The sequence below is a fragment of the Coregonus lavaretus genome, assembly GCF_964263955.1.
Source record: "Coregonus lavaretus genome assembly, chromosome: 27".
NCBI classification, from domain to species: domain Eukaryota; kingdom Metazoa; phylum Chordata; class Actinopteri; order Salmoniformes; family Salmonidae; genus Coregonus; species Coregonus lavaretus.
The window spans coordinates 42,700,483-42,711,237 of record NC_140014.1 but is presented as its reverse complement, the minus strand read 5'-3'; the positions used below and the strand labels follow the sequence as shown (position 1 = coordinate 42,711,237).

Below are 10,755 nucleotides of genomic sequence, written 5' to 3'. Positions count from 1 at the left end.
ATATGAAAGATCCTTGTGCTTCCAACCCCGTACCGCAAGCGATTCGTGTTACTGTTCGGTTCAAGCGCTGGGACTCTTAACAAAACACCCACATACAGAAGACACCTTCATCCTATGACTCTTATGTGTAATGTAATGGAACTGAGAGTCATGGTCAAGGGCTACCTATGGCTAAGAACATGAGAATGCCCTGGCTGATGCGTTTTATTTGATCATATTGACAGTCACGACTTGAAAACCTATTTTTTGTCTTTTTCTCAACACCAGGATTACCTATCATGGCCGTGTCAAGGGCTACACATTTCACCCCAGCAGTAAGGTTTCTGGGCTCCTGGCTACAGAGACTCTTCATCCCGGGGGCCCTCAGCTGTCTGTGGGATGTAGGACCGTATCTGGGGGAGAGTACAGACATCCAGGCCAGACACAGGACAACACCCCTATCTGGAAGAAGTTTGACTTCCAAAAAATAGTGCAGGGGATGAGGAAGCATTTTACCCTGATGAAGAATGAGTTTCTGGGCTGCTGGACAGGGCCGGAGTGGAAACAACTGGTTGAACACATTCTGGAGCAGACCAGAGTGATCTAGGAGTTTAGAGGGCCAGAGAGCCATCTGAAGCTGGGCAAGAACAATGCTACATATCTGGTGTGTGGAACTCTGCTCTGCTCCCCCCCGGGATGGAGTGACACGTTATAGTGGATACTGCGCTCCAAGCTGCCCATGGTTAGTGAATGATGCTGTCTTAAATGTAGCCTGGGTGCCCATGGTTAGTGAATGATGCTGTCTTAAATGTAGCCTGGGTGCCCATGGTTAGTGAATGATGCTGTCTTAAATGTAGCCTGGGTGCCCATGGTTAGTGAATGATGCTGTCTTAAATGTAGCCTGGGTGCCCATGGTTAGTGAATGATGCTGTCTTAAATAGTGGTCCTCTGTACCTCAAGTGGTCCTCTGTAGCTCAGCTGGTAGAGCACGGCGCTTGTAACGCCAGCGTAGTGGGTTCGATCCCCGGGACCACCCATACGTAAAAATGTATGCACGCATGACTAAGTCGCTTTGGATAAAAGCGTCTGCTAAATGGCATATTATATTATTATTATTATTATTAAATGTAGTCTGGGTGCCCATGGTTAGTGAATTATGCTGTCTTAAATGTAGCCTGGGTGCCCATGGTTAGTGAATAATGCTGTCTTAAATGTAGCCTGGGTGCCCATGCTGTTTCTGCTCTCTTGCCAACTCCTTATGGAATGACAACTTGGCATGATCGCAGACAGACTGGCACTCAGGCTAGTCTTTCCTCCCCAAACGATGAGCATGTCCTTTCATGTTACAGAATTAGTTTTAAAGTATCCATTTATTATGTTAACCCTAAACCTGGTTTTTACAGGGTCCGTTTGACAGTAAGCATCATGATTGGTCCAGTTTCAACACCCTGCACATCTGTGGTGCCGGGTGTCCATGGATGATCAACGTCGGTGCCGGGACTTACTTCTCCCACCAGAAGGATGACATGTACAGTTACTTCCTGTACAAATGGGGAGGGCCTTACTGGCAAGATACAGTATAGCCAGGTCTCCTGAGTTTCTTTTCATTTGAGTACTGAACTGTCTTCAGTGGTTTGAGTCCCACACAGTACATATTAACCTGGGTACCAGTCTGTTAGTGCCTTCATGCCAAAGGAGTTGACATGACAGCACTAACACATCTGGGACAACGCTAAGTACTTGTATTTCTGGTATCACTGTGTGATCTTGTGAGAGCTAATATGTTCGGGTCAAAAGACTAACATATGATCACTCCTTTACAAATTCCATGCTCAAAATACTTCCCTCTAGTCACGGTAGGATACAATGTGATCAAAATCCCCTCTGGTTAGACAAGGTATCAATGGATTTTCTTACGGTACTACATTGCAGAAGGGAGGTATCACGATTTACTTGCTATGCTAACAAAATTCTGTTTCAAATATGTTAATTGAGAAGCATACAAGCAAGTAAACAGACAAAAGGATTCTATGCTAACTCAATTATAATGCCTGGATCTTCTGTTCTTAAGTCAACACCATTGGAATCATGTTGAGTGATAAGGCCGATGGTCCGTTTCAACTGGAGATTGATTTCATAGCCACCTAACGATCGCGCACACACAGAGGAGTCTGCATACGAGGTATACAAGAGGACCCCTGAAGACCGAGGACAACAAGCATCACCCACCAAGTCCTCAATAACAACAAGAAACGTTACACTACTTTAGGAAATGATTTTTTTTTTTACTACCGGTATTTACATTGGCTTTACATGAGCTATGTTCGAAATGGTATAAAAAAAACAACAACATACAATTCACATGAATTAGATATGACCAAACTGTACAACATTTTAGACTATGGTCCTGTGTGGCTCAGTTGTATAGCATGGTGCTTACAACATCAGGGTTGTGGGTTCGATTCCCACGGGGGGCCAGTACGGTGAAGATTTAAAAAAACGTACAAAAATGTACGCACTCGCTACTTTAAGTCGCTCCGGATAAGGGCGTCTGCTAAATGACTAAAATGTAATGTAAATGTCTACCAATGACACTGGTATACAAAAGATTAAACATTATTTGTACCATACTAAATTAATAAAAAACGTTTATTAAAAAAGTTGTTAGGTGTTTCTAAAATCGAACAATCATAAAACAGGTTGGAACTGAAAGTCAAAGTAGAACAGAGGAAAAAGTAGAGAAAGTGGGACTATTCTTCGTCAAAAAGGGGACAGGCATCAAATCAGCAGGTCTGAAATAACACGGTTTAAACTTCACAAGAGTAAAAGTGTAGAATAATCAGGTCAAGACGAGGCCTCGTCTGGCTCCAAGCAGCTTCTCTTTCTTCCGCTTCCTGACTTCAGTCTGTTTTGTCCTCCTTTCCTCCCTGGAATAAAAGCAATAGGGAAATCAACATAACAGGTTATACATTCAAGCCATTCGGAGAGAAAACAAGTTTCAAAACAGAGGCTCTCAATCTCAGTCTTTCCTTGATTCCTCATCTCCTTATCAAATCAAATGTTATTGGTCACATACACATATTTAGCAGATGTTATTGCAGGTATAGCGAAATGCTTGTGTTCCTAGCTCCAACAGTGCAGTAGTATCTAACAATTCACACATCTAAAAAAGTAAATGAATGGAATTAAGAAATATATAAATATTAGGATGAGTAATGTCGGAGTGGCATTGACTGAAACACAGTAGAATACAGTATATACACATTATTAGTGATGGCTATTTAACAGCCTGATGGCCTTGAGATAGAAGCTGTTTTTCATTCTCTCGGTCCCAGCTTTGATGCACCTGTACTGACCTCGCCTTCTGGATGATAGCGGGGTGAACAGGCAGTGGCTCGGGTGGTTGATGCCCTTTTAACTTTTTGGCCTTCCAGTGACATCGGGTGATGTAGGTGTCCCGGAGGGCAGGCAGTGTGCCCTCAGTGATGCGATGGACAGACCGCACCACCCTCTGGAGAGCCCTGCGGTTGCGGGCGGTGCAGTTGCCGTACCAGGCGGTGATATAGCTTGACAGGATGCTTTCAATTGTGCGTCTGTCAAAGTTGGGCCAAGACGAATTTCTTCAGCCTCCTGAGGTTGAAGAGGCGCTGTTGTGCCTGCTTCACCACAGTGTGTGGGTGGACCATTTCAGATTGTCAATACTCAGAGGAACTTGAAGCCCTTTACCTTCTCCACTGCGGTTCCGTCAATGTGGATAGGGGCGTGCTCCCTCTGCTGTCTCCTGAAGTCCACGATCAGCTCCTTCGTTTTGTTGAGGGAGAGGTTATTTTCGTGGCACCACTCCGCCAGGGCCCTCACCTCCTCCCTGTAGGCGGTCTCGTCATGGTCTCTCAAAGCACTTCATGATGACAGAAGTGAGTGCTACAGGGCAATAGTCATTTAGTTCAGGTACCTTTGCTTTCTTGGATACAGGAACAATGGTGGACATTTGAAGCAAGTGGGGACAGCAGACTGGGATAGGGAGAGATTGAATATGTCAGAATATTCCAGCCAGCTGGTCTACGCATGCTCTGAGGACGCGACCAGGGATTCCGTCTGGGCCGGCAACCTTGCGAGGGTTAACACGCTTAAACGTCTTGCTCACGTCGGCCACAGAGAACAAGAGCCCACAGTCCTTGGGAGCGGGCCGCGTCGGTAGCACTGTGTTATCCTCAAAGCGGTGAAGGTGTTTAGCTTGTCTGGGAGCAAGATGTTGGTGTCCGTGACATGGCTGGTTTTCCCTTTGTAATCCGTGATTGTCTGTAGACCCTCCCACATACGTCTCGTGTCTGAGCCGTTGAATTGCGACTCCACTTTGTCTCTGTACTGATGTTTTGCCTGTTTGATTGCCTTACGGAGGGAATAACTACACTGTTTGTATTCTGCCATATTCCCAGTCACCTTGCCGTGGTTAAATGCGGTGGTTCGCGCTTTCAGTTTTGCGCGACTGCTGCCATCTATCCACGGTTTTTGGTTTGGTTAGGTTTTAATAGTCACAGTGGGAACAACATCCCCTATAAACCGACCCGTAGCACTCACGTCTGTAGCCATGAAGTGCTTTGAAAGGCTGGTCATGGCTCACATCAACAGCATTATCCCAGACACCCTGGACCCACTCCAATTCGCATACCACCCCAACAGATCCACAGATGATGCAATCTCTATTGCACTCCACACTGCCCTTTCCCACCTGGACAAGAGGAACACCTACGTGAGAATGCTATTCATTGACTACAGCTCAGCGTTCAACACCATAGTGCCCTCAAAGCTCATCACTAAGCTAAGGATCCTGGGACTAAACACCTCCCTCTGCAACTGGATCCTGGACTTCCTGACGGGCCGCCCCCAGGTGGTAAGGGTAGGTAACAACACATCTGCCACGCTGATCCTCAACACGGGGGCCCCTCAGGGGTGCGTGCTCAGTCCCCTCCTGTACTCCCTGTTCACCCATGACTGCATGGCCAAGCACGACTCAAAACACAATCATTAACATGACCAAGACAAAGGAGATGATTGTGGACTACAGGAAAAGGAGGACCGAGCACACCCTCATTCTCATCAACGGGGCTGTAGTGGAGGCCGGTCAGGAAGTCCAGGATCCAGTTGCAGAGGGAGGTGTTTAGTCCCAGGATCCTTAGCTTAGTGATGAGCTTTGAGGGCACTATGGTGTTGAACGCTGAGCTGTAGTCAATGAATAGCATTCTCACATAGTTGTTCCTTTTGTCCAGCTGGGAAAGGGCAGACATTTAGGCAGGTTACCTTAGTGGCCACAGGGACTATGGTGGTCTGCTTGAAACATGTTGGTATTACAGACTCAGTCAGGGATAGGTTGAAAATGTCAGTGAAGACACTTGCAAGTTGGTCAGCGCCTGCTCGGAGTACACGTCCTGGTAATCCGTCTGGCCCTGCGGCCTTGTGAATGTTGACCTGTTTAAAGGTCTTACTCACATCGGCTACGGAGAGCGTGATCACAGTCGTCCGGAACAGCTGATGCTCTCATGCATGCTTCAGTGTTGTTTGCCTCTAAGCGAGCTTTGAAGTAATTTAGCTTGTCTGGTAGTCTCGTGTCACTGGGCAGTTCGTGGCTGTGCTTAACTTTGTAGCCTGTAATAGTTTGCAAGCCCTGCCACATCCGACGAGCGTCGGAGCCGGTGTAGTACGATTAAATCTTAGTCCTGTATTGACGCTTTGCCTGTTTGATGGTTCGTCGGAGGGCATAGCGAGATTTCTTATAAGCGTCCGGGTTAGAGTCCCGCTCCTTGAAAGCGGCAGCTCTACCCTTTAGCTCAGTGCGGATGTTGCCTGTAATCCATGGCTTCTGGTTGGGGTTTGTACGTACGGTCACTGGGGACGACGTCATCGACGCACTTATTGATGAAGCCAGTGACTGATGTGGTGTACTCCTCAATGCCATCAGAAGAATCCCGGAACATATTCCAGTCTGTGCTAGCAAAACAGTCCTGTAGCTTAGCATCTGCGTCATCTGACCACTTCTTGATTGACTGAGTCACTGGTGCTTCCTACTTTAGCTTTTGCTTGTAAGCAGAAAACAGGAGGATATAATTATGGTCAGATTTGCCAAATCAAGGGCAAGGGAGAGCTTTGTTAGCATCTATGTGTGTGGAGTAAAGGTGATCTAGAGTTTTTTTTCTCCCTCTGGTAGATGGTGTCGGACTAGAAGTCCACTCCGAATACCTCTTCTCCGCCGGAGGCGTCTTGGAGCAGCCTCTGGGATAAGTTCAATTGCCCTGGGGGGTACGAGCAAAGCATCCAATTCGTGAAAGTTGTATTTCTGGTCGTAACGCTGGTGAGTTACCGCCGCTCTGATATCCAAAAGTTATTTCCGGCTGTATGTAATAACACAAACAAAATACTGCAAAGTTGCTTAGGAGCTAGAAGCAGAGCTGCCATGTATGTCGGCGCCATCTTGTGGATGGAGGACAAGGTCCAAAGTCCCTTCCCTCAGACATTCCTCTCCAATAATGTTTTGAGGAATCAAGGAAAGGTGAATTGAGAAAGAGCCAGGAATTCAATACATTTCCCCCCTCCACTTTTAACCGGTTGTTCCGGATACTGACCTTGTCTGAACCTGATGCTGTTTGTAGTTCTTCTGGTGGGAGGGAACGGTCATAGACTGGCTGGTCATGGACTGGTCCACTGTGTTCTCTTTGGTCACTCCGAATGGCTTCAGCTTTCCTATACAGGCAGACCAGAAACGATGACCACTAAAATAAAATGTTTTTATTAGCCTACAGACAACCAGGCTCGTGCTGAATGCGCTGGTATACAGTCAGAATCTGAATGGTGACATATCTTACCCTTATGAGGCTTATAGGAGAGAGGTTTAGAGAGACTGGCCTTCAGATCAAAGTTGGCCTTCTTGTTGGTTTCAGGAGAGTTAAAAAGAACACTGGTGTTTGCATTAAACACAAACGCTGAATAAAATAAAGAAAATAAAAGCCAGTAAGGGATACATTCAGTGCATAGAAAAAAACTAGTAAAGACTACTTAAATTAATCTACATTTAGCAGGATGTATATTAGGCAGAAATACAAAACGCAACATGCAACAATTTCAAGATTTTACTGAGTTACAGTTCCTATAAGGAAATCAGTCAATTGAAATAAATTAATTTGGCCCTAATCTATGGATTACACATGACTGGGCAGAGGCACAGCCATGGGTGGGCCTGGGTGGGCATAGGCCCACCCACTGAGGAGCCAGGCCCAGCCAATGAGAATGAGTTTTTCCCCACTAAAGGGCTTTATTACAAACAGAAATACTCCTCAATTTCATCAGCTGTGCGGGTGGTTGGTCTCAGACGATCCCGCAGGTGAAGAAGCCGGATGTTGAGGTCCTGGGCTGGCGTGGTTACATGTGGTCTGCGGTTGTGAGGCCGGGTTGGACATACTGCCACATTTTTACATACGGCCAAATTCTCTAAAGCAATGGAGGCGGCTTATGGTAGAGAAATGAACATTCAATTCTCTGGTGGACATTCCTGCAGTCAGCAAGCCATTTGCACGCTCCCTCAACTTGAGACATCCGTGGCAGTGGTTTGCGTGACAAAACTGCACATTTTAGAGTGGCCTTTTATTGTCCCCAGCACAAGGTGCACCTGTGTAATTATGCTGTTTAATCAGCTTCTTGATATGCCAGACCTGTCAGGTGGATGGATTATCTTGGCAAAGGAGAAATGCTCACTAACAGGGATGTAAACAAATTTCTGCACAAAATTTGAGATAAATAAGCTTCTTGTGCGTATGGAACATTTCTGGGATCGTATTTCAGCTCATGAAACATGGGACCAGCACTTTACATGTTGTGTTTATATTTTTGTTCAGTATAGTTACCTGGGGTCTTTGTGCTGGAGAGGACAAATGTCTTGTTGACTTCAAGTTTCCCTCCAACTTTAGTCTCTTTCCCAGGAGTGAGGAGGTCCACGCGGGTTGACATGCGTGCTGGCGTCTTCACCATGGACCTCTTGTGCTCATTATCCTGGGTAGCCTGAGAGAACCTGAACACAAACCAACAGTTGGACTGACTATATACAGTTTCATTCCACAAACTGACAATAGTATTCAGAAGTAGCTAAATCCTTCCCAAAGAAATGTCAATACATAGTTGTCACCTGAACTAAGCCAGTTAGCAACTCATGACAGTGCATCTTGTGTAATGATGTGAATGTTAAAATCAGAAGTGGTAAATCAACATAGACACCTAGAAGCTTCAGCACTGCTAAAATACTCAGGAATACTCAGACGAATAATGTTTGAGTGTCTCACCGAACGTTGATCCGGCGAGCAGACAGGACTGTGGGTCTGAATGGGACAACAGTGTCCTTCTGGGGGTGTTTTCTGGCCGAGAGTCTGCGTTTGTCGGTAGCAGGCTTGCTGGCAGAGACCTGGGTAAGTCTGTGTCTGTCTGTAGCTGGTTTCTGGGATGCAGGGCTGAACAGGGGGGCACGGCTCGAGGTTGAGCTCTGCAAAAACACATCAATACATTGACCACACCAATCAACATATTTTGGGATGTTTTGGGATGATGATTTTGGGATCATCCCTCTCAAAATAGCCATCTGGTTTTACATTTGAAAGGAAAAATGTTTCATTGGTTGTAGTACTTCACTTTTTACAACTATGGAAACCAAAAAGTCTACTTACTGCTTGAGTTTTTCCTTCCGTTGGTTTCAAAAGAGTCTTATCTGAAAGAACCTGAATAATAAAGAGAGTGTTTATAGTTAACTACTTGCAAAATGTATAAATGATGACTACAATAAAACAATTTTTCATTGTTGGGCTTAATATTTAAATGAAAACCACACCATGGCCAGATCCCAACGATCTCCACTATGACGTTATATACAATTCATTACCTTCAATTCATTCACTGAATTTCTGAACGAACCCATTTGCTTGGTCTTCCTTTCCACGTATGAATCAATTGACTCCATCCTTTTGAAATGCTCCTCGTGGAGTTTTCTGAAGTCTAAAATAGAAAGTGGTTATTAGTATTTTAATGACAGAACTGAGAGTTTGTACATGCTTTAGATCATGTAGCTACGGCAAATATAATTCAGATGACTAACTTGGTGTAGTAGGCTTCAGCATAGGTTTAGTCCTCTTCAGGAGCCCCTCATGGCGAGGGATCTTTCCTACTGGTTTCACCACCTTCTGTCCCTCTCCTGTGCAAAGCAATATGAGAACGTGATCAATAATAAGATTATTAAAACCCAGAGTTGATGCTCATGTAGTCACCTATTTCATAAACAAAAAAGGACAGGGACACAACCACATAAGACTTCTGCAAAAAAATAAGTCTAAAAAAAATCATCATGGCCTTTAGAGTCTTCCAGACTAACCAAACATCACTGCTGCAACTTTGTGTTCAGAGTCAGGCTGTGTCTCAACGTTGGCGTCTTGTGACCCCTCCACTGATGGTGGCACAGCCACCCCAGAATCCTTAACGGCAGACACCCTCCTTCTCTTGGCACTGCCTTTGCCGATGATGGATTCAGTCACCTTGTTAACAACCTATATTGAAAACACTAGTTTAGCTTGTTATTCCTCGATAAATGTAAAGCAAAAATGCATTTTTTTGGTTGACAGAGGTACATGCACAGCACTATTTCAGTGCATTAAAACACTTCTCAAGGTCTTCTCACACCTCTTACATTTTAGTCATTTAGCAGATGCACTTATTCCAAAGCGACTTCCAATAGTGAGTGCATACATTCATTTTCCTAGTGGTCCCATACCTCGGCTGGTTTGAGTGGCGCTCTGGCTGGCTCACACTCTGCCTCCTCATCTTCAGGCTCCTTCCTCGTCTTCCGTTGCCCTCTACAACGACGTTTAGTCACAAACTCCTGAGCTGGAGGTTTTGGTGAAAGCTCATCAACCTGTGCCGAATTGCTGTCATCCTGGGTTGAGTTACTGTTAACCGTGTTATCCTGTGCATCAACGCCAGTCTCAACTCCCTGCTAAATACACGACCATCAGAGGTTTGCTATTACTAGCAATAATTACAATGACATTGCAAAACAGATCTATCTACAGACATAAAGAAACAAAGCAAGCTAAAGAGGAATCAAAAAATATACATAGCATCTCATGTTTGAAGTGTGATCGTTTGAACAGAAGAGGGAGGGAGCTTCAAGCCAGAACTTACGTCCACTGCAACATCTTCCTGAGTTTGTTGTTGCTGGAAATGCTCCTTGAGCGCCTTCAGAAGCTTATCAGCCTGTGTAGCAGTGGACACAGGTCGAACACAGTTAGCAAGGTACACTGCATCACAAACGAGCTGGATAATAGCTAGTTAGCTAGCTATCTGGTTAACGTTAGGTATTGTAACTAACTAACCACTCGCAACACAAACAAACAACCCAATGCAATAACTCTTAACTATCGTTTGCGATTTACCTTCAGTTTTGAGGATTTGAGCCCAACCTCCTTGGCAAGACTGCGCAATTCGGCATACTTCATGGAATCCAAGTCCATTTTTCTTGTTTTAGCTTAATAAAAAAAACAATGTGCTTGCCAGTGCCACTGGAACTCGTTTTATGAATCAGCTCCTGTTTATTGAACGAGTAACGCTACACACACACAGTCAACTAAATGTATCTTTCGCGCCTGACCGTTAAAATGCGGAGGTTCAAAAAATTGGAGAATAGGCCATTTGATTGGCTGGCAGATGTATACGGAAGTACCTTGCGACCAATCAACAAATATTCCCGTTGGC

The 10,755-nt window shown here is 45.1% G+C and overlaps 2 protein-coding genes across 2 annotated transcripts; one reads left to right on the top strand and one right to left on the bottom strand.

Annotated features, from left to right (window-relative positions):
* The first annotated feature begins 246 nt into the window (after positions 1-246).
* On the top strand, positions 247-2,795 carry ndufaf1 (NADH:ubiquinone oxidoreductase complex assembly factor 1). The gene is made up of 4 exons (XM_084144516.1): positions 247-721; positions 1,383-1,561; positions 1,831-1,835; positions 2,051-2,795. Exons 1-4 carry the CDS (start codon positions 719-721, stop codon positions 2,125-2,127), a joined length of 264 nt encoding a protein of 87 aa, XP_084000642.1. The 5' UTR covers positions 247-718; the 3' UTR covers positions 2,128-2,795.
* Positions 2,242-10,635, bottom strand: nusap1 (nucleolar and spindle associated protein 1). The gene is made up of 12 exons (XM_084144194.1): positions 10,437-10,635; positions 10,186-10,257; positions 9,776-9,997; positions 9,380-9,551; positions 9,107-9,202; positions 8,894-9,006; positions 8,682-8,732; positions 8,304-8,500; positions 7,872-8,035; positions 6,837-6,953; positions 6,597-6,714; positions 2,242-2,906 (listed from the first exon to the last, which is right to left on the bottom strand). The coding sequence occupies exons 1-12, from the start codon at positions 10,512-10,514 to the stop codon at positions 2,819-2,821; spliced, it is 1,488 nt and encodes a 495-aa protein (XP_084000320.1). The 5' UTR covers positions 10,515-10,635; the 3' UTR covers positions 2,242-2,818.
* Between the last annotated feature and the right edge of the window lie 120 nt (positions 10,636-10,755).